The 24,569-nt window shown below is 41.9% G+C and overlaps 1 protein-coding gene across 1 annotated transcript in view; it reads left to right on the top strand.

Annotated features, from left to right (window-relative positions):
* Nucleotides 1–24,569, top strand: part of adam12a (ADAM metallopeptidase domain 12a) — a 347,620-nt gene that overhangs the window by 64,369 nt on the left and 258,682 nt on the right. The window contains exon 3 of the mRNA XM_078223418.1: nucleotides 9,001–9,074. Coding sequence (XP_078079544.1) covers nucleotides 9,001–9,074 — 74 coding nt within the window. The remainder of the gene's footprint in view (nucleotides 1–9,000; nucleotides 9,075–24,569) is intronic.

Here is a 24,569-nt window from a genome sequence, read left to right as displayed (position 1 = left end):
GTTCAGTTCAACTTCCAGTCTCTCTCTTCACACAAAGTTGCTTTGTATAAATTTTCTGCTTCATTGGGGGGGGGGGGGCGGGGGGACAGTTTCATTGTTTGCTTTTACTCACGGAGGGATGGACTGTTAAGGCTTCTGGTTTAATGTTTGTTTTTCACTTGTGTTATTCCTGTTCAGTACAGTGATGGGACAATTCAGGTGGGCCAATGGTTGGGCTCATTTTCATGGTGAGGTTGCATGGTCACGGTGTTTCTCTGTTTTCTTTCTGTCTGGAGACCTGTTCAGAGACCTTGGACTAGATTTTCATGTTTGAGGTGAATTGGGAGTTGGGGAATTTACTGATGTCATGATCCCGTCTTCCACCCAGGAGTGTGGCCAGGATTTTCATCAGGCGAAGATGGACATGGCCTAGAGTAGCCAGGCTTGAGGCTGAGGCAGAGGCAGGTCAATGCTGAAACAGCTAGGTTAAAGGCCTGCTTCCATTCACTGAGACATCAGCCAGGTTCTGCAGATTAGTTTGAGCCCCCCCCATCTAACATCTCCCAGAAACCCACTTACACATCTCATCCTTCTTTACCCCTTCAAATTCCTTTACCCACTTCAACCTAACTTGCATGCTTCATCCTCCCCTTATCCCTATTCCTCGGTCCACTCAACCATATCGATTGCAGACATAACTCACAAGCCCTATAATAACATTTGGAAGTCTTTTAATGCTCATAAATATGTCAAAATAAACAAACATTACTTGAATAGTCACTTAAAATGATTATACTTTTCAGAAGCTACTACATCTGTCAAAATGTATATGCTCATGTTCCGCTAGAATGTAAACAACCCTTTCTGAGTAGAATCAGTGAGTAGTTTGAAAGGCAGCCAAACATTCAAAATGACATGTGAACAATTGTGCAAACAAATCCTCCTGAACATAGTTCATTTCAACCTTTGAATTCAGCCAACAACTGACATCAAACAGCCATATCAACCTGTCAAAACTTTGAAACAGCCAAACAGATGTCTGTGCGGACCCTCATGGGCAAAACGGAAAACAATGGAGACACTTACACAATCAGGTCTGGATTTTAGCCTGGGCTAACCTTAACAAAATTTTACAATGTAGAAGAGCAGGTTACCCAGTGGATAATTTAATGTCTGAAGACTTCCTCCACTTTTACAATACTGTTCTTTCACGTTACAGCTTGCTGATTGACAGGAGTAACCACCTGGTAACCACATTATTTAGTGGTCACTTACTGTTATGGACAGGAGAGAGACAGACAAACTGAACTCTTTTCCTCTCACCAGTTGCATAATGATACGTGAAATAGGCAACACCTATTTTATTGACTTTTCACATGGTTCCCACCTCCAAACTATGGCCCACCTATGGCGCATGACACCATTCTGCTGGCTTGATTTATGTCATCGATGAAACCTTCTCTCTCCCATCAAAATTGCAGCAGTTCTAAAATGCCTACATCCACAATGGTGCCAGCAATGTCAAGGCAGCAGGACCTGACTGCTGGCCCACCGCCTTTCTCAGGCCAATACAAATTACCAGCGTCAGAAATGGGGTGGGAATCTCTGATCCAGGTGCCACACGTCATTCTTAAAACCACCAGCCACACTTCAGCCCTGCTCCAGATGAGAAGCTTCAGCCTTTTCTGTTCATCCAGCATGTAATGCTACTGTCTGTACTTTCCCATGCTTTCTATCAAGTAGCTGACAGTCAGTAAATCATTTTTGGGCAGACTATTTGTAGTCCTTATGGGAGATGGCCATGATGAATGCTCCTATAGGATACAGAGGAATTGCAATCCCAAGGTGGAATAGGACCTGGTATTTCAAGTGTTATTTTGGCCTTTTTCAGTTTAATTTATATTGTGCTCATTTTTAAATGACTTATCTACATGAATGCTATTTGGCAGCTGTTGCTTTTTCATCTGCTGTATTCTCCACTTTCCAATTCTGAATACTGTTGTTTGTCACTGGGTTTAATTTTCAGAGACCTTCTATTAGATTCTTTGACTGTGGCGGGCATTAATGCGTTTCATCATTTTTTATCTTCTGGAACCAACTTTGGAAGATTTATGGAACGGCTTAAATAGACAAACTTTTGCGTTTTCATCTCATTTTCATGAAGATAATGTAACCTGCACCTTTAGGCTTCACTTCTTTCTTTAAGGCACTTATTCAGTTTACTGGTACAAGGGAGGTGGCAAGTACACACTTTCAGATGGGAGCACCATCTGATTGTTGCAGGTTAGTTATCAGCTGGAATGTAACATTATGAGGCACCTCAGTGTTTTCAGTCTGTCACGTTACATTATTGCTGCAGAGTGCAAGGTGTGAATTTGGATATCACAGGTTACTCCAAAAGAGGGTGGAACTCATAAGTGATTTAAGAGTAGTTTAGTCAGAAGCAGCAGTTTAAATACAATGGTTGAGCTAAGTAGACAGGACAAACACACAACCTGTGACAGGTGAGTTTACTGTGCCGGCCCCAGAAGGCGGAAGGACGAATAAAGCCACTGTCTACAGCTGGAGCTCAGTAAGAAGTCTCACAACACCAGGTTAAAGTCCAACAGGTTTATTTGGTAGCAAATATCATAAGCTTTCGGAACAGAGCTCCTTCGTCAGATGGAGTGGATATCCGTTCTCAAACAGTGCAAACAGACACAGAAATCAAATTACAGAATACTGATTAGAATGCAAATCTCTACAGCCAGCCAGGTCTTAAATGTACAGACAATGTGGGTGGAGGGAGCACTCAACACAGGTTAAAGAGATGTGTATTGTCTCCAGACAGAACAGCTTGTGGAATTCTGCAAGTCCAGGAGGTAAGCTGTGGGGGTTACTGATAATGTGACATAAATCCAACAAGCTCTGGGGGTTACTGATAATGTGACATAAGCTGGAGCTGGCAGTCTCTTGTCTGTTCTGTTCACAGCGTTCTTCTCTTTTTGTTCTTTTTCTTCTTGAACCAACCAAGGTATTTGGAAGCTCTCTCTCTCCAAGTCTCTATCAGTCTAAAGAAGACTGGCCAGCGTGTCATTCTCACCCTCACTCGAGAGCCTGTTTGTAGCCTTTCCTCAGATGATTGATTTATATATAGATGATGAGATCCCACCCTTAGCAGGACTGTCTGTGCTGAAGACATGTCCTTGGCAGAGATAACAAATCTGTCCTGGGCTTTTCAGCCAGCAAGCTGCCATGAAAGCTGGCTTCATAAGATTTCTGTTACATTTCTCACGATTGTAAAGGCTTTCCTTAAAAGATTCACCCACTAGTGCAGTACATGAAGCCTATTTCTAGTTTTAGTTTCTGAAATGTACTGTGTCACACATGCTGCAAAATAATTGATATTCCAAAAAGCATTAATAATAGAGAAACTACATGCAAGAGCAAGGAAGCAATGCTAGATCTGTATAAACCATTGGTTAGACTTCAGGTCAAATAGGCGATGAGATTCTCTGGCCTCCCTGTGGCATGTTTCTCAGAGATGGGAAGTGATGCGTCGTCAGCCGGTGGCGGGATCTTCTGGTCTCGCCGCTATCAATGGGATTTCCCATTGATTCCACGCTATGCTGCCGGGAAACCTGCGGCGGGGGTACGTCATCAGCAAGACCAAAAGGTCCCGCCGGCGTGAAGAGCTGTGTTTTATTCTGGGCACCACACTTCAGGAAGGATGTCAAGGCCTTGGAGAGGGTGTAGCAGAGATGTATAAGAATAGTTTCGGGGATGAGAGACTTTAGTTATGTGGAGAGACTGGAGAAGCTGAAGTTGTTCTTTTTAGAGCAGAGAGGTTAAGAGGAGTTTTTTTTTTTAAGAGGTGTTGAAAATCATGACCATTTTGATTTGGTAATTAGGGAGAAACTGCTTCCATTGGCAGGAGGGTCAGTAACTAAAAGCTCAAAGGTGTAAAGTGATCGGCAGAAGAATCTGACAAAAGGGGTGAAATTTTCCCATCCCGCCTGCCACGGAATTCATAGTGGGCAGGGGACGGACCATGGAAAAGGTCCGTCTAACACAAGCGGGATTTTCCAGTCTTGGATGAGTGCAGCTGGAAAATCCCGCCCAAAATGTGGAAACTTATTTGTTCCTTCAGCAAGTTAATGTAATCTGGAATATGCTCCCTGAAAGGGGAGGGGAAACAGATTCAATATCAATATTCAAAACAAAACTGGAGGAATACTTCGATGAAAAAAAGCCAGGGATATGAGGGAAGATCAAGAGGGTGGGATTCATTAGATAGCTCTACAGAAGAGCTAGCACAGGTATGATGGGCTGAATGGTGTCCTTTTGTGCTGTATCATTGTGTGATTCTATTGGAATGCTGGTTGTAAGAGATACCTTCCTTCAGAGGCTGCGTTGTAACATAATTAATGGAATGTTTTTATGGTTCTGGGTTATGTATAATAAACCTGCTTGTCATTGAATGTGATGAGGTACAAGACATAATGAAGAGCAGGGTGGTATTAGTCTTGAGCTTTAAGAAGGTCTGGACTTTATCTTCCCTTAATCCCTTGACACTTTCATTGGAAAGAATATCAATGATCAGATCTTCAGTGGAAATAGAGGGCTTCAAATGTTGAGGTCTCCCCCCAGTTTGAATGTCAACCTTGGCTCAGTTGAATTTACAGTTTAAGACCTGTCTTAATGCTCTCTCCACACACATTGTTTGTACCTTTAAGACTTGATTAGCTGTAAGTATTCGCATTCCAACCATTATTCTGTAAATTGAGTTTGTGTCTTTATATACCCTGTTTGTGAACAGAATTCCCACTCACCTGAAGAAGGAGCTTAAGGCTCCGAAAGCTTGTGGCTTTTGCTACCAAATAAACCTGTTGGACTTTAACCTGGTGTTGTTAAACTTCTTACTGTGTTTTCCTACATTGCAACAGTGATTAGACTTCAAGAAGCACTTCAATGGTTGTAAAGCACTTTGAGACATCCAGGGTGGAATTTTCCAGTCACTGGCCCCAAAACTGGAAAATCCTGCCTGAGGTTATCAGACCTTTGCAGGGTCCGCCGCCGCCGCCCCCCCCCCCCCACTCCCGCTATAATTCCCGTGGCGGGTGGGGTGGGAAAATTTCCCCATCCCCAGTGATCACAAATCACAAGAATTGCTAAATAAATGCAAGTCTTACTTTCAACTAAAGATGCCTGTTTGATTTAACATTCCAAGTTTTGCGAGTTACTAACTTGAAAAAGAGATCACTCGTACTTAATCTTGTTTTTGACAGTTCCTTTCGGAATTTCAGAAGTCATATGTTCAAAATCCAAGAAAGTCATGGTAACTCTTTCTTAGGATTTGAGGAAAAAAAAGACTGCTCTGTTTAATTTGGGTCAGTTGGAAAATCCCATGAGATGAAACAATTTTTATCCTGGACTGTGATTTGCCAGCTGTGGTTCTCATTATAGAGAACGATATAGACAGACGCTGTGAGTATAATCTGTTAACAATAAACAACAATTTGCATTCAGTTAGTTCTCTGTTAGAGAGCTACAACATTAGCCTAATTATGTTGCATAAACATGCAATGCCCTGATGTTTGTGTACATTGTTTCTGCTCCTAGAAATCCTGACTACCTCGTCCAACAAACCTACAGTATCTGATATACAGAGGGCAGTTTTACAACAGTTTAGTTCATGAGGCCCAAGTTTGTCACTGGACATCTGGATCTCCGCTTAAAAGAGATTGAAGTAGAACTACCAAGATCCCCATTTTCCAACAGGGAACAACTGAATCTTGTGGTTGATGCAGTTAGTTTGGAAAAACTTAGTTATAACCTTAATGGAAGATGCTCATTTCAGGAAGATGGAACACTGCCATAAACTGCATTTATGACTCCCCTGGAGCCCATGAGCTCCTTCTACTAATAAAGTTAATGATTCCCATGTCATAGAACAGGGAAGTGGGAAACATAAAGAAGAGAAAGACTAGAAATACTGAAATAGGCAGTATTTCCCATTTTAAAGTAACTGGTTCAAAAACACAAAAGTGACTCATTAATTAGTGTGAAGGGTTTCAGATGACACTGACATCTGATAAACTGTATGAATTTCAGAAAGACAGGATAGCTTGGAAATTGATTTACCAACAGTCAATACTATTCAGAAACAGTCAAATCTCTGAATAGGTATCAACCCATTTATTTAAAATGTCAAATTAGCAGATTGAAGAATGCCATATGTGTTAAGGGTCTGTATGCCAGCATTGTAAATAGTAATTTCCAAGTTACTTTTCTCAATGCCTTATTCTGATACAGGACATTTGAGTGGATCTCATAACCTGAGCCTGAAAAAGTATCGTCATGAGCATGGTTTCACATTTTGACTTGTGTACTTTTTGGCCTGCATGACTTTACCAAAGTCCTTTTAAACCAAGAAAGGAGGAATTTTCATTATATAGGTAGAATAATGAAGAACTGGCGTTTTGTAGGATTGATTTGCCTTCTAAATAAACTAGTTAAAATGTCACAAAATATAGATACAAAAATTAAATGGATTCATGTTTCTCCAATGTGTAATAGATACAATGGTTTTTTTTGGCAGTGGAACAATAGCAAAGACATCACAGTTACCAGGAAGAAAGCAAAATCTAACATTCAAATGCATTTGAAGGAAACACCTCTGCTTTGAGCATGTCTGAATTTCATTTTTTGGCAATATTAGTTTCAGAACACGCAGATTATATTACCCACAGATGCCAGAAGTTCAGCCAAACTATAAGGAGATTTCTTCATCACTGTGGGGTTTACCCTTGAGACAGCTTTACAACTGTAAATCATCTGTTTTAGCTTTCTGTGTTAGCTAAGGTTGTAACAGAGAGTGAAGACTTAAGTTCAAGTTTGTGCACCAGATATTTCAGTTAAAGGGGTAGGGTTTCCCGGATCAGGAGACAGACTGAGTAGCGTCGGTGTAGCAAATATCAGAAAATTGGGCGAGTCAGAGTGTAAGCCTGACTCATTTTCCTTCAGACACCACCCTTCATTTTTGGGCCCAGGCAATACAAGGCATAAAATCCCTACAGTGCAGAAAGAGGTCATTTGGCCCATCGAGCCTTCACTGACAACAATCCCACCCAGGCCCTATCCCTGTAATACAAGTTATTTACCCTGCTAGTCTCCCTGACATTAAGGGGCAATTGAGCATAGCTAATCAACTTAACCAGCACATCTTTGGACTCTGGGAGGAACCCAGAGCACCTGGAGGAAACCCACGCAGACACAGAGAGAATGTGCAAACTTCACACAGACCGTTCCCGAGGCCGGAATTGAACCTGGGTCCTTGGCGCTGTGAGGCAGCAGTGCTAACCACTGTGCTACCATGCATCTGAGTAAAGAACCAGGAAAACCTCCCTTAATATATCTGAACTATTTGATTATTTTCACTCATTTATCATCAGTACAAACTTGCACTCTCTTGATCTTACTTTGGCGGACACCGACTCGATCAATCAATTAATTCAGACATCACCAAACAACAATATATTCCTCAGTCCATGCATGGCCAATTGAGCAGCAGAACAATGATAAAGATATCTGTAATCAATTTCTCACACTTGATTATTTTGTTGGCATGTGAATCTACCCTGAAATTACACTGTAATACTGTTAAGCTGTGGACACTTAACATGTTCACGTGCACTTGGTTTGTCCTCGACTGTAACAGGCTCAATAACGACTTGATTTTAAATTGTGTGTCTCAATTTCAATACAGTAAACATTTGTGGCAGACGAAGGCGGTATATTTACGCTCTCAACAAAACACGGCAAGAAAGTTCAGAAAGACATTTGACCATAATAGTCATGATAAAATGTAGCCATAAGGCAGATTGTGAAGGTGAAAGTGTAATCACTCATCAGACAGCAAGGTTTTTCTTAAATATTGTCCAAGGTTTCAAGAGAATTGTTAAGTGTTTCCCCAGGTATAGAATCAGTTTTCAAGTCTTAGATTAACTCGGGTGTTGCACAGAGTTAACATCTGCCGAGGGGCAGGTAATATTTCTGTGTGATAGCTTTAGAAATCGATTTTATGTCAAAAGTTCAAGTCAAAGGAGATAGTGGGACCAAATATTTTGGGAGTTGAATAAGGACTAAGCCATGAAAAGCAAAAGGAAATGACTATTTCAAATTATAAAAATCATGGAATTAACTATGTCCTCAAAGAATTGAAAGGAACCTGGGTAGAATTTAGGGCTCCTGCCAGGCACGTTTCCATTGGAGGAGCATGTAAAATATGATGGATGACTATCCTGTCACCTTTCTGCCTATCCCTCCCACCCATTCCCTGTAAATTGGTAGGTGGGTGGGGCGCCAAAGTTGGCAACCTGCCCACCATTTTTAAAAGCATAATTAATTGGAATTGAGCTTGTTAATGAGCCAATAGACTTGAATATTAAACTGCCCCAACAATAATCTAGTTGGCATGGACAGGCAGGCAGGAGTGGGGAGGCGGTTCTGTTTTTAACCAAACTGGCAAAAAGTGCCAATCTGGCAATTATTGTCTGATCCCACCCTTCCTCGGGTTTCCTGCATGGCAACTGTCCGGTCTGCTACTGGTTGAGTACTGGCAGTGGTGGGATGAGGTGCTTAAGTGAACATTGATTGTCTCTTAAAAGGTGTCAATTGGCAGCATGACAGGAAGGTAGTGATGCCCTACTGGCACTTTCCCACCCGATTAAATGCCCCCACCACTTCAAACTTGTCTTGGGGAAGGACATTAAATGCCACCCAACATTTCCAACACTCATGAACTGGATTTTTCTACCCGAACGCTGTACACACAATAACAGCTAGGCTACTCTGACTGTACCATGTATGGTACCAGGGCTCATCAGAGCCCAGCAATAGCTGGATAGAAACCACAGAGGGACCCGGTGAATAGACTAAATGCTATTGTACTTCAAACAGTCTCAGACACATTCAAAAATGAGTTTGGACTACCCATATATTTTAAATACTATTTTGTGATTTTTGTATTTTGTACCACAGAGTCACCCTAAACGGGCTAAGTTCCTAATTGAAGCTGAAGGCAAACAGATGATCATCGAACTTGAAAGAAATGAGTGAGTAGTTCTTATGTAGTCTGTGCTACAAATTGATGGCATATGTAACGCTTAGGGCAATAACTGTGTTCTGCTTAATGATGCGTGGCTTCTGGTAAATATTTTGCAACTCTAATGTTCCTATTTAAATCTAAACTACTTTCAACTTAAATAAGTATTAATCAACACATTTTAAGATTCTGTTTAAATGTGCAAAGCAATATTGAGCATTCTTTAAGATTATAGATAAAGATTCATACTTATGTTCAGCTTTGTTTTTTATATTTGCCTGGTGATGAATGCATTGACAAGTTAGTGCATCTTAATCACCCTGCTGCTTTTATGATTAAGATATGCAGCAATGCTATTTAGCATCAATCAAATACTTCCACCTTGGCAGAAATGGCACTTTGCGGTTACTCTTGTCTTGTCCTAATAAATCTGAACCTCAAGATTTCAGTTGAACATTCTGGCTGTGACTACTCCAGCACCGCTTGAATGAAGACATCATACTCAATTCTGAAGTTGAAGATTACGGTTTTGACTTTTCAATCTGTCTCGTGAGGATTAGACAGCCCTTGGTGTGCAGAACAAAATAGCCGTTTCTTTAGTTTGTATTACATAACTGTACTAAAAAGAGACAATTATTTTTGGTATTGGCAACATGTGCACTCAAGATGGACATTTGGTAAGTTGTTTTGAATAGTTGCACTTGCTGATTCGTTTTGCAACTCCAACAGCTGCCATTCCAATAACCTCTCCCAATTTTTATCCCACGGACACCTTATAATTGCACTTATGTAACAAGGAGAAATGTAACCTCAGATCTTTGGCCCCGTATGCTACGTTATAGGAGAGATTGATTTGCCTTAGGTCATTTCAGTAGCTTGTGAGGACACTGTGAATGGTGATGATGAGCTCATCAATGTTGACCTGTAACCAGTGTTTCCATTGCCGCAGCAGAAAACAAAACCGCACTGTGTATCCGGAGACTGAACTCCTGAATCCATATATAAATGTGACAAAACAAATCTTTATCAGATAAATTATTATACAGCATCATCATTGCTGATCAGGTGGGGTTTAAAATTGAGCCAGCTCATGTATCTGTCTGGCACATTTCTCTGTGATGTCACTGAGATTTAGATAGATGTGGATTACATGGATTTTAATGTGGATATGGATTAGAATATTTTAAAAGTAAATTGAGGATCAGCAATTAAGGCCCAGCGAGAGTCAAGTGCTGTTGAATTCTGCTTAGTTCCATAATACACTGCAAAATGCTCTTTTATCCTATGCTTTCTGTTGGTACAATTAATTACATACTAGATAGTTACTGTAATGTTTCTTTCATTTGGCTTGCAACAAAGCTACCAAAAGTAAAGAGAATTCTACTGGGTTAACACAATATTTGACCAGTTGATCACACACTGTATAGTTGAAGCAGAATTCATGATATGAAAAATGGTGCTTTCCTTCAGGATGGAGGAGAGCAACAGAATAGATTGATAGAGATATACAGCACAGAAACAGGCCCTTCGGCCAATTCATCCTTACCGACTAGGTTTCCTAAACTGAACTAGTCCCACTGCTCCATTCTACGATGCCATTAAGAGACTACGTTGCATATGGTAAAATGTTGGTTGTTTATGTATTACTACAATTAATTTATATTCTTTAAGATGGTGTAGTCTTGTCGATGCAGACTTGATGAATTGAAGGGCCTCTTCAGCACTGTATGGACAGGATTTTCCGGCTGCGCTCGCCCCAAATCCAGAAAATCCCGCCTCACCTCAACGTACCTTTGCATGGTCCACCCCCGCCCACTATGATTCCCATGGTGGGTGGGACGGGAAACTCCCCCCTATGACTCTATGACATATACTGGGTAGGAAGTCATCATTGGACATGTGTGATGGAGCATCTCTATGCCTGAATTGTGAAGCCTATAGTGGCCCAATATTGGAGCTTGAGCCTCAATTTTAACAAATTTGCATTGCACAGACAGCCAGCCAGTGAATGGTCAATGAAGATCTTATCTGAAGGCTGCTGATAATGCCACAATGTTTCTCAGGTGAATGAAGCTTGGAGAGGAAACAGAGGCTGGGCTGGGGGTGTGGGAACAGTTGGCGGGATGGTGTGGGATGGAAAGTGGGCGGTGGAGATTGGAAATAGGATTGGGGAGAAACAGAGAAAAGGGTAGATATTCAGGGACTTTGGAAGGCAGAGTGATTGGGTGAACTGACTCTGTTGGTGTAATGAGAGAGATTGGAGGTGATGGGCCAGAGGAGGGGGGCGCGGAATGGTTCTGCATTGATCAGGGAGTAGGAGTGATGGCAGCCTTCACTCTTTAAACATGGGATCCGCAGGTACACTCCTGCTCCTCAAAAATGTGTTTTGTTGCTACCAGGCGAACCCGAAGTCTGGTCTTTCTGAGTGCAGCCAGGTAAATCAATCTTGCAGTGGGTGTCTCAAACAGGTGTCAGGTCCATTATTCTTCTTTCTTGATATCACAGTGGGTGCACTTCCAACTGAAGATGTTGCATTCTTCCTTCCTGCCATCTGGTAGCTTTGTCAGCTGAATGTATAGATTTTAAAGTTTTGAGATAACAGTATCCCCTGCACGATGGTGTGAAAAATGCCCACTCGACTTTTTTTTTGGCAGAGTGGCTTAAGATCTGGAGGGAAAACCGGCCGGTTTCTCTGGTGAGGAACCCGCTGGATACAACAATTTTGCCCACTTTCTTTTTATCTGAATGATGAGAGTAAGTTGTGAAAACAAACACTTGGGGGAGCTGAGTAAGATATTTGTATTCTAGAAGAAAAAACAGTTGACAAGCCAGTATCTTGTAGCTTGACCTGAATGTTAGCTAATCAAAATAAATAAAAAATGTTTAAGTAAAGAAAGAATCAGCCTTACTGGATACAGTTACAAATGCAGCATGTCAGTGGAATGTCCAAAGCAGTCTGGAGCACTCAAATCAGTCCCCAATGTACCAAGCCAAAACCTGCAGTTAATACTGTTGCTAAGCAATCTGCTGGTGACCAAGGAAATGCTACTCGACTGAATGGAACGTTTATTAAACTGACCTTGCTCTGTCTACAATTAATCATATACTTGAATTACTTTGTGTCCGCAGTATTCTACCAGTAGTGTTGAACCTGTCATTCATTCATTGCCAAATTCAATATTGCAGTGAGATGCATTTAAATTAAAACAGATTAATATAATATGCCAAATATTTTATACATATTTCAAAACTTTCGTTTTCAGGGACAATATCTGTTGCTGTTCATTGGCTGCCCATCTTAACTATAAGAAAATCAAGACCAACTGGAGTACCCTTAGATATATCAAAGTTCTCCATTGTCTTTGGCCTTCAGCACAAACTCTCCTGCCCACTGACGCAATCCCTGGCAACTGTCTGACGCTGAAGCAGACAGTTCGCAAAGTTGGTGTCATACTTGACGCAGATTTGAGCTTCCGATCGCGTACCTGCATCTTCCCTATGATTGCCTATTTCCACCTCTGTAATGTCACCGGCCCTGCCTCAGCTCATTTGCTGCTCAAATCCTCACATGCTTTTGTTACCTCCAGATGTGATTATTCCAGTGCACTTGTAGTCAGTCGCCCATGTACTTTCCTCTGTAAACTCAAAGTGATCTAAAGCTCTGCAGCATGTGTCTGAGCATGCACCAAGCCTGGGTGACCAATCATCTCTGTGTTCCCTGATTTACAGTTGGCTCCCAAATAAGCAAAGCCTTGACTTTTAAAATTCCCACCCCATTTCGGAATGCCTCTGTGGCCTTGCCCTGCCCTGTCTCTCTGGCCTTGCCCTGACCTGTCTCTGTAATCTCCTCCACCCTTACAATCCTCTGGGATTGTCTGTGCTTCTCCAATTCTGGTTTCTTGACCATTCCCAATTTTACTTGCTCCACCATTGACAGCTGTGCCTTCAGCTGCAAAAGTCCAAAGTGCTGGAATTCCCTCCCTAAACTTTCTTTCTTTCCTCCTTTAAAACACATCATAAAACTTACCTCAATGACCATGCTTTTCACCATCTCCCCTAACATCACTTTATGTGGCTCAGTGTCATATTTTATTTAATAAAGCTCCCATAAAGCACCTTGGGAAGCCTTACTACATTAAAGGCTTTATAGAAGTACAAATTGTTATTGTTTTACACTTTTCAAAGCAGTACTATGGATTTGCTTCAAGGTTAGTAATATAGCGTTACCATGGAGCATAGTGAAAAACACTGGGTTGCATTTAATGCTCCCCCACTAATAGGTTTAAAGGCGGGCATGTCTAATCCAGTGGGCATCATACCCAAAACCTACCCCCCTGGCCCCCACAGCAATTATACCATCTGCAGGGGTAGTTTTGGGCAGCCTGTCTACCAGTGGGGCAATCGAGACCCTTGTGGACAATTAATGCCCAATTAAGGGCCACACCTGTGGTCAGGATTTTACCAGGAGCAGGAGGACACGGGCTTGCAGCTGGTGTCTCCTTAACAGGTCCCCTCGGCTCATTGAAGCCCCCCCCCCCCCCCCCCCACCCTCCCTCAAGGTTTAAACCATCCATCCTAAGTTCCCTTTCCCCAGTGGCCTCTCAAATTGTAGTCTTCTCCCTCCCCCTCTCTCAACGAAAGTTTGACAGCATGGCACCCAAGGGAAACCCCCAACCATAGCTATTTATGTGTACGCTGACAAGCAAAATATTTATATGGGGCTGTGCACTTAAATAAATCACCTACACATTAAAAGAAAACCTGGAGGATATGTTGCAGCTCAATATTTACAGCACTTTCTATTTTTATTTGTTTATTTCATATTTCCCTGATCATCAAACCATTTCCAAATAATTAGCCAGATGTGCCCATATGTTTCAAGTTTTTATAGTAATAAAACCAGCATTTTAGCAGTTTTTTCTCACGTTACAGCATCCTCATGTATCCAGTTTTCTTCTAAAATCCTTGAGTTAATGCTTTGGCAATGAACAAGTTTCGATGTTCATTGTCTTTTCACCTGATGCTTCCCTATGGCCTCCTCAGGATAGGGATAGTGAGCCTTAGACAAAATCTCTACAGATGTCATTAACACTGCTTCTTAGGCACAGTTCTCTGTGTATTTAAATGGAAAAAGAATAGCTCTCAAGTTGTTTGTCTTCTGCCTCTGGTTGTGTCCACTACGGAGAGTAGCAAGGTATGGCCCATAATTATAAGCTAAGGAAGCCATAAGTAGGACATGACTGAAGACTCCACTTCTTTCACTCGTGTGAATTTGTAAGTTTGTGGAATATATGCTACTAAACACAACTGCACAATCTGTGGAAGTTTCAGAGAAGGAAATTTTTAAAATTGCTGATTAGGGAAGAAGGATATGCACTTGGCACTGGTCCAGATTAGTCTGTCTGGAACAAGAATTTAGAGAAAGAAAGAATTGAACTGGAATGAGTTGAATCACCTTTCTTTGTCCCTCATCATACTTTTAAAACATGGAATTCAAACTTCAGTAACCCAGTTAGGAATCCAATACCTTGGTACTGGATTCTTGAATGCTTGTTGACAAATGAAATTAGTTTTTAAAACAAAATGACAAAGAATTTCATTTGTATGCAACTCTTCCTTTTGCTGTTCCTGTTGAATCCCTACAGTGCAGAAGGGAGGCCATTCGGTCCATTGAGACTGCATTGACTTTCAAAAGAGCACCCCCCACCCCACCCCCACCAAACCCTATCCCATTTACCATGGCTAATCCACCTAACCTACACATCTTTGGACTGTGAGAGGAAACTGGAGAACCCAGAGGAAACCCACGCAGATACCGGGACAACGTGCAAACTCCACACACACACACTCACCCAAGGCCAGAATTGAATCTGGGTCCCTTGCGCTGTGAGGCCATAGTGTGAAGCACTATGTTCTGCCATGTTGGCGTATAATATTTCTGCAAACTTGCTTCTCTCAATCCTTTTACCACTATAGTTAAACATCTTTATTTATTTTCCTTTATTCAGCCCTAAAGCTTGTTACTTACCACAGTATTTTGGTTGCACCTCATTTTAATTCTCTATGAAGCCTGTTGGACTATATAAATGTCACTGCTAACCAGGTTTACTATTAAGCACATGACCTGAATGATGCTTAAAGAGTCTTCTTTGCTGGGAATGTCCTCTGGTTCGTCTACTCTGCTGCTGTCATTTTTGGTGGTATAAGATTATTTTACGTGCGTGAATGGAGTTTCTGCTGAAACTTCACCAAGTTTACAGCAGCACATTGGGAGCAACAACTGTTTATTGAGCTCTTCAAATTTTATGCAGCAAAAACGAGTAGTCATGAAGAAAGTTCCTTCCTATGGAATTCCTTGCTCCGTCGCTAAAGGCTGCTTCTTGCTGGGATATGGTTCCCCAGGTGTTAGCAAAACCTCCAAGAGGCCATTCTTCACATGAGGTTAGGCAGTAATTGTCAGCAGCCCGTAACGTTATGAAAAGCATCACAGTTGAGCCAGGTCCTGTTTGAAGTTGATATCCACAAAATGCACACTTTCCAGCATGTGTCAAAACTGGAAACCCTGCCTCATGTTTCTGGGGATGATGGTGCCAATTAATTAAGGCAACTTTGGATTCAAATGAATCAACCGCGATACTCGGCATTGCCATATGTCAGATAAGCAACAGGTTACCTGTGTTATCCTGAATCCAGCCATCAAGAAAACTGCATTTAACGAGCCTCTAACAGTGAGCAGCTGTTAACAATTCAGCTACAACAGATTAGGGTTTTAGTCATTTATCTCGGGCTTTAATAGAAATGAGCCTTTTTAACCAGACATTTACTGCTGTCCTGCACCCAGCTTCAACAGAGATAAAAACCATTTCCCTTTATGAAAGTGAGGCCTGTGGAGCTATTAGGATTATGATAAATAATGGAACTCTGTATCATGACTCATTGTTGGGAAGATACTTTGGCATGGAAATGAGAAGCCTTGGATTAATACCAGTTGTAAAAACATCACCCATTTCTTTGAAATTGTATTTTCGAGTCTCATAAATTTCAAATGTCTATTTCATCCATTGCAGTAAACGTCAATTTTGTTTTTACATGATCAAGTGCTACAATATACCTCATCCACCCAAAGCTGCCTCTTTTTAATGTGTACATGTTTTATGTAGCGTAATTATTGTAATAGCACAACATTTTTTTGTGCCAGTTTTTCACAAGTTTGCAACCCATTTAACGATGCTGCGGTACATTGAAATCCAGATGTCAGAATTTTAGAGCTTTTCGACTCTCCTTTACAAAATTTATCTGGGACATTAGCACAGAAATGGCTTAATTGGATACCAGATTGAATAGAGATAAATTCTGTAGATTGAGAGGTCTGGTGCACAAACAATAACAAGGGATGTTACAGAAATAATTTTTAAAATATACCATTGAACCACGCGATCTAAGATGGTGCCTCCACGACAAAAACACCTTTAACGTTGTTTAAATGGCCTGGAGAATGCTAGGTGGCATTCAAAGGGGCTGTTGGCGGAGTCTGTTTCATGTCCCATGCTATTCATACCATCCGTAAACAGTTTGGAGGAGAACATCTTGTGTATATAATATATAATTCGCTGATAATACTAAGCTGTGTGGCAAGTTTCTACAAACATGAAGAAGATCGCGCATATCGACACAGACATCAAGTTTCTACAAACATGACTTTAACCTGGTGTTGTGAGACTTCTTACTGTGCAAAATAAAGTAAACAGTGTTCATAAACATTCACACCAATTAAAATGAGGGATCAAATAATGGCAGACCAATTTAACGTAAATAAGTATAAGCCTACAGCAAATGTGTGCACAATGACAGGCGTCTATTAAATTAATTAACATAGATGGAACTAAATATCATTTAACAAATTTTCCAGTCAATTTAAAACTATCAACAAATCATGGTCCCCATATTAATATGGAATCTGCCATTTTTATACTGCAGAACAAATAGCTCTGCGTCATAGTTGCAAACAGATAGCTATGATTACTAAGTTATCTAGGTTACAGTTTGCAACTTTGGTTTCTGCTCATTGACCCTCCTGCAATAGCTGGAACAGGCTAAAGAGCAAAGAAAAACCAGCATGTGTGACCCTCAGTTACTCAAAAACCAAATGGGCCATGGTAACAAGAGCCGCATAAGATAATGTTGTTTCCAGTTGAGTTGGGGTTCCGATTAAATATTCCTTAATGATCGAGGGTAACATGTGGCTAATGTCTCGATTCGCATGCTTCCGTTTGACCTTCATAGGTAAGATATTGGGAGAAACTAAATGTGCAACTGATCAGATTAGACCTTCTCCTGCTTCCATCCAACTTCTGCAGTGGAGTGGGAAACGTCTTGAGGAAATCCTTGGAGCGGTATTTACTGTCCTCCTCCAAGGTGAGTTTGGAGGTGGTGGGGCATTTAATCAGTCTGGCAGGGGGTAGTGAGGGCAGATGGGGAGCTCTTCACCTTCCTGCCTCCACCCTGATTAAGTTGAAGGGTGAAAGTCCCTTGGCCCATGGATGGCCTTCCCACCCCGCTGCTAATTGAGGCCCCTAAGTCATAGAGTCATAGAAATTTACAGCATGGAAACAGGCCCTTTGGCCCAACTTGTTCATGCCGCCCAATTTTTACCACCAAGCTAGTCCCAATTGCCCACATTTGGCCCATATCTCTCTATGCCCATCTTACCCATGTAACTGTCTAATTTTTTTTTAAAAGACAAAATTTTACCCGTCTCTGCTACTGCCTCTGGCAGCTTGTTCCAGACACTCACCACCCTCTGTGTGAAAAAATTGCTCCTCTGGACCCTTTTGTATCTCTCCCCTCTTAGCTTAAACCTAAGCCCTCTGGTTTTAGACTCCCCTACCTTTGGGAAAAGATCATAGAAATCATAGAAACCCTACAGTACAGAAAGAGGCCATTCGGCCCATCAAGTCTGCACCGACCACAATCCCACCCAGGCCCTACCCCCATATCCCTAGATAGATGTTGACTATCTACCTTATCGATGCCCATCATTATTTTATAGACCTCTATAAGATCACCTCGAAGCCTCCTATGCTCCAGGGGAAAATTGTCCCAGTCTATCCAGCCTCTTCTAATAACTCAAACCATCAAGTCTCTGTAGCATCCTAGTAAATCTTTTTTGCACTCTTTCTACTTTAATAATATCCTTTCTATAATAGGGTGACCAGAACTGTACACAGTATTCCAAGTGTGGCCTTACCAATGTGTTGTACAACTTCAACAAGAAACCCCAACTCCTGTATTCAATGTTCTGTCCAATGAAACCAAGCATGCTGAATGCCTTCTTCACCACTCTGTCCACCTGTGGCTCCACTTTTAAGAAGCTATGAACCTGTAATCTCTGTGTTCTCTTTGTTCTATAACTCTCCCCAATGTCCTACCATTAACTGAGTAGGTTCTGTCCTGATTCGATCTACCAAAATGCATCACCTCACATTTATCTAATTTAAACTCTATCTGTCATTCATTGGCCCCTGACTCAATTGATCAAGATCCCATTGCAATCCTAGATAACCTTCTTCACTGTCCACTATGCCACAAATCTTGGTGTCATCTGCAAACTTAAAGTGGGTGGACATGAAGCTCACCATGCGGGGATCCTGGAAAACAGACACTATTGTGTTTACTTCCAGTGTGAGGGGGGGCGGGGTGTCCCTCATTCAAACCTCAGTGCCTGACCGAGGGTCCTAGCATTGGGAAGGGATGGGGGCCCACTGAGAGCCAACCCCTGCTGTTGATTTTCCTTATCCCTCCTCCCCGCCACTGCAATCCTGTAGTTCTCTTCCTGCGACCATTCATCTATGGCCTGAGATGCAGTGACAATACCAATCACTGCCATCTCTGATTGGCCGGTAGCACTTGGCAGGTCAGACTTTCGCCCTGGGGTCTCTGACCCCGGAGAAGGACCAGCGCTGTCCAGTTAAGTGCTTGACTTAATATGGCAGACCTTTCCCAAAGCGATGATGGGGGCTCTCAGCAAATAGGCGGGAATTCTGTGGTGTCCACTGAAAATCGCCCTTAGTGTATACTTCCCAAGATGCAGAGCAAAGGCAGAGATTTTAAAAATGTTCAGAATTTCTGCATTTAAAATTTGAATTTAAAATTAGCATTTTATCTCTGGTATGTTTAGCTTTTCAGTGAGCTCATCCTTGCTGAGCCATTACCAGTTGATGTTACAATTAATAACCTCATTGACACATCTAACAAAGTAGGAAATCCATTGTTGTAATTTTAAGCAAAATAACCATTATACTCAGGCCATGTTCACCAGTTTGGAATTTGTAACTCTTGAACATTTAGAATGCAGAGCTTACTACTGAGGTTTAGGGATGGTATGTAGTTTAATAATCCTCATGCCTTTCACACTTTTCATATATTCATCTGCCTGGCAGGCAACTCAATTATCTAACCCCATTGATTTTAACAACTTAATCACAGCTAGATCGCAGAAACTGTGAACTCAAATTGCTCCTTCAAAAAACAACAACTTGCATTGATTTATAACATAATAAAATGCCCCAGAGAGCTGCACGGAAGCATTTTAAAGTAAAAGTTGAAATGGAGAGAGGTGCAGAAGTGTAGGGGATTCTGGGGATTGGAGAGCTTAGTGCCAAAGCAGCTGAAGGCACAGCCACCCATGTTGGAGTGGCTGTGCTGGTTAAGAGGCCAGAATTAGAGCAGTGCAGATATTTCAGAGGGATGTAGGTCTGGAGGAGATCACGGAGGTAGAGAGGGACGAAGCCAGGGAGGGATTTAGAAACAAGGATGATGATTTTAAAATTGAGGTGTCCTCTGGCAGCCAACACAAGCCCACCAACACAGGGGTGATGGGCGCATAAGAGATGTCAGAAAGGACATGGCAACAGTGCTGAAATCAAAATCAGTTTATTTCACAGCTAAGTTTCACGAGGTTGGATAATTTAGTGGCCTTGGATCAGATGAAACCTGCACAGTACACAGGGATCAACAAACTTTTGGGCACAGTGGTTAGCACTGATGCTTCACAACGCCAGGGACCCGGGTTGGATTCCCGGCTTGGGTCACTGTCTGTCTGTGCGGAGTTTGCACATTCTCCCCGTGTCTGCGTGGGTTTCCTCCAGATGTTCTGGTTTCCTCACACAGTCTGAAAGACGTATTGGTTAGGCGCATTGACCCGAACAGCTGCTGGAGTGTGGCGATTCCAGGAATTTCACAGTAACTTCATTGCAGTGTTAATGTAAGCTTTAGTTGTGACTAATAAATTAACTTTAAATTTTTTAAATTATAAAATGTTCCAAAAGGTAATCGAGCAGCAGGACTATAACATGCTGTGTTTCCAGACAGTCTATATTTCGCCAGTATCAATATTTCTCCTGTACTGAAATCAGTAAAGTCTGAAAGCCCATGATCTTTGAAGGCCAATATGATTTTGACATAAAGGTATATTTGCACAGCTTTCATTTGAGACCACTGCCATGGTGACATCACTGCTGTCTGACTCTTGCTGGTTCTGACATCAGTTTAGTCTGAACCAAACTGTTAAATCATGTCTGAGGCAACGGCAGAAAATATGTTGCCATATGGCATCACTGTATTCTCATTGTATGCTGCAAATGCAAGGCAAAACCCGACTAGGAAACAAGTTTTCCAACTTGTTCAGTTCTGATGTGAGGGAGATCTATTCCAGCAGATCAGTCTCTGAAATTAGAAATCAGCCAGATGAGATTTTATGCCGTCTTTTGTTCAGGGCAGTATTTAATGCAGTTGATGGGGGGTCTTGCCAGCAAAAGCCCCACATTAATTCCCTTGGGGAAGGCCCACCAGCCCTAAGTGGCTAGCGACGAACTTTCCTTAGGATCGAGGATCTTGCGGGGGGCAGAAATGTCGCAATCCCCCCCAGCCGCACCCACCCCCAAGAGTTGCCAGCCAATCAAAGACCAGCACCTATCCATTGCAGGCAACACCAGTGGGAGCAATGGTAATGCCAGCAGTGCACCGAGGGTGCGGCCTCGGACTGCTGAGTGCCTCCAGGTGAGTGAGGGTGGGATAGAGGTTGTGGGGTGGGGCTGATGGGAGTGGGGCGGGCAGATGCAAGAGCAGTGTGTTGGCTCCCCCACTTTCCTGATTTCAGGTTCTTTGATCGGACACCAGAGTAGGGTTTGCTTTTTGGTTTTCCTGCCTTCCACCTACACTTGCTAAATAACAGTGGCAGTAGGTTGAAGCCCTTAAATGAGCATTAATTGCTCAGTTAAAAGCCTTACTGGGTGGTGGGGTGGCAAGACCATCCGTGAGTCTCTTTGACCTTGACTTAATCGGATCAGAAGTGGGAAGGCAGCAGTCTGACACCCTCCTGCCTGGTTAAATGTCCCCCCTCGCCACCCCCCCCCTCCAAACTCACCTGAGGTGGAGGAGGGGTGGAGGAGGGGTGGAGCAGGGGCCTTAAATTCCATCTATTTCCCATACTGCGTCAGAGCTGGGGTTTTATCTAGTTTGAATATTGTCTTTAGTGGTACGATAAGGAAGGGCCTGCGTGGCAACTGTAGTTGTTATTTTTTTAAAACTTAACATCTACATGAGGTCTAATTCCAACCCAGGAGACAATGACATCCCTTTTTTAGGGTCCGACTTTACACAGAGAAGTGTGGAGTGTGCCAAACTAAAGACACTCAAGACAGTTAATCATTCTTCACTCAGCCAAATGGATCCCTGCCTTGATTTGTTTATCTCATGTACATTGCCAGATGCTCCAAGTTATTCAGACAGTGGCTCTTCAGACTAAATCACAAGAATGTGAAATTGCTGTGCGGTTTTATCTTTGACGCAATGTATTCATCAAAGTTACAAAGCAGTGATCAGTTATTGAAAGCTGATTGGTTTTTAAAAATTACCAACATTAATGCAAGGCGATTAAATGGATTTCTCTTCACACCTCGTTACCAGATTTCCTTGAGCTGCATTTTTTTGATTAAGCCTCTGCCGTTGATAGCACTTTCACTTTGTCAGTTCACATCTGTTAGCAGTTGTTTACAAAATCGTACCATGAATATGTACACTTTACAGTTAGACATTTTCCACCCATCTGTAAAGTACCCTTTAAATCAGTAGTTCAGTCCAAATCTGCGCAAACCACTGCAAAGGGTCGTGTATGTTTTTCACAGAAATCCATTTCAAAGTGGTTGGATCTCAAAAGTTTCTCTGAGGAAAATGACTGGAAATGAAGTAATATTTTATAGGGCTCTGGGAATTGTCAAGTTTTGATCAGCAAATTCAACTGGACAGTCAGATGGACCTGCTGTATAACCAATGCCCTGTTTATGTGAGCTGAAATGTAATGACTCCCCTCACATCATGTAAGACCATTCTCTTCCACTTGATTCCATTTCCCTGCCTCTCTTATCTTCGCCACTGTACTTCACCATTACAAATAATACTATCCCGCATGGTGCCATGTTTTCTCTTTCTATTCCACTCTCTACCATTCCATTTTACTTGGATTTTTCCATTAGAAAAACTGCCTTTCAATTTCTGAGCAGACAGGAGGCGAACATCAAAAGCAGAACATTGCCATTTTGATCTTACTTTTCCTCAGATGCATATTTATTTTTATAGCAGACTTTAGGTTGATTTCCTTCATTGGGAACACCTGGTGAGGACTGATGCTCCAGGGAAGTTAGCAGGAAATTATGTGCTCCTAATACGCTATTTTCTTTCCGTCTGATTACATACTGGGTGTAAAATCAACCAGTGCAGTCCCACCACCTTCCACTCGGGTCATACTCATTCAAATGCCCAACTGAGGAATAAGCCTTCATCAGCATCTTACTGAAGAGGAGAAGGTTTACGTTCAAGAGAATCTGGCATATGTAACAGAAGTTAGGGCACGGTGGCACAGTGATTAGCATTGCTGCCTCACAGCGCCAGGAACTCGGGTTCAACTCCGGCCTCGGGTGACTGTCTGTGTGGAGTTTGCACATTCTCCCGTGCCTGTGCGGGTTTCCTCCAGGTGCTCCGGTTTCCTCCCACAGTCCAAATATATGTGGGTTAGGTTGATTGGCCATGATGGCCTCCTTCTGCATTGTAGATTGTATGATCTATAAGTGCATCGTTGGATCTTCTTTACCTCTGAATTAGATATACAGGAAAGGTTGTTATAATCATGGCTGAAAGTAGAAATGGTTGCTTGCAAAAGAAGAATACCTGTTGAAAAATACAGGAATCAATTGTCCTCTTCACTCTCTGGGTGTAATCTAGCAGAATGGTCACCTGTCGAATGTGGAATGTGTCAATACTTACTGAAATCAGTGAAGATGCATTTGGCTTTGTTTCAGTTCAATAATAATAATGATAGTACAAAGAGAATGCCAGGATGTTCAGAGAAATTACTGCTCAGTTTTAGGTGTTGTTGCATGGGCTGCAAAAATTATTCAGATTGTTACACTGGCTGTATGTTAATTTTGATCACTTCAGCCATTTTTCACCAACAACAATGGGCAGATATGCCTGACCAAAACTCGGTGGAGTATTCTAGCCATGTCAGTGTTGTAGTAGCACACACCAGTGTCAGGATTGGAAGACTGGGATTTAAATTTTAAAGGAAAAATTTGTCATATTAATTGACCATGGAACTGTCATCCATCTCAGCAACAGTTTCGGCTGATCTGCTGCTGAGATGCTCATCCATGTTTTTGCCATCATGATTGCCATTCCATCCTGCATTCTCCACAAATGCCACCTCATCTATATCCTAAAAAACAGAAACATAGAATGGTTGCAGGAGGCCATCAAGTCCCATCCCTGGTTTTGATGACTTGCAATGCCTCAAATTTAAAATTCCCATTGTCTTGTTTTAATCCCTAGCCCCTCCATTATCTCTGACCTCATCCAGTCCTGCAAGACTCACATCTTTTACAATGCTTTATCCACCATTCCTTAATATCCCTTTCTTAGGCTTGGTGCCAGTTTGTATTTTAACTACCTATCAAGTGTCTTGAATTGTTTTCCTATAGTGAAGACTCTATATAAATGCAAGTTGTCGTATTTGTCAAATTACCCATCCCAAAAAATGAGGACTGTAATTTTCAAGGCCACTCTTCAGTAAAGCTGTCATGATTTGTTTCATTCCAATTCCTGAGGCTTGTGGTCCTGTGATCTATTTGTAGACTGTCTTTTGGATGAGGCCACAGCTGCCCATCATAGGACTATTTTGAAAAAGCCCTCGCTGATGTCCTGGCTAATATTTATCCCTCAACTAGCTTAGTAAAAAGAAATGGTCTGGTTATCACATTGCCGTTTGTGGAAACTTGTGTGTAAATTGGATGCCGTGCTTCCTACTTTTGACGACACTTTAAAGCACTTTGAGATTCACTGAGGTTGTGAAAGATGCTATATAAATGCAGATATGGATTTCTTTCTTTTTCACCATTAATATTGCCTCAGGCCTGAGATATAAGACTCCAATTAACATGTATGAATTAGGCAT

This window comes from Mustelus asterias, chromosome 11 (assembly GCF_964213995.1).
Source record: "Mustelus asterias chromosome 11, sMusAst1.hap1.1, whole genome shotgun sequence".
In the NCBI taxonomy this organism is placed as follows: Eukaryota; Metazoa; Chordata; class Chondrichthyes; order Carcharhiniformes; family Triakidae; genus Mustelus; species Mustelus asterias.
The sequence above is the reverse complement of the archived record's forward strand: the minus strand, read 5'-3'. Positions and strand labels throughout refer to the sequence as shown.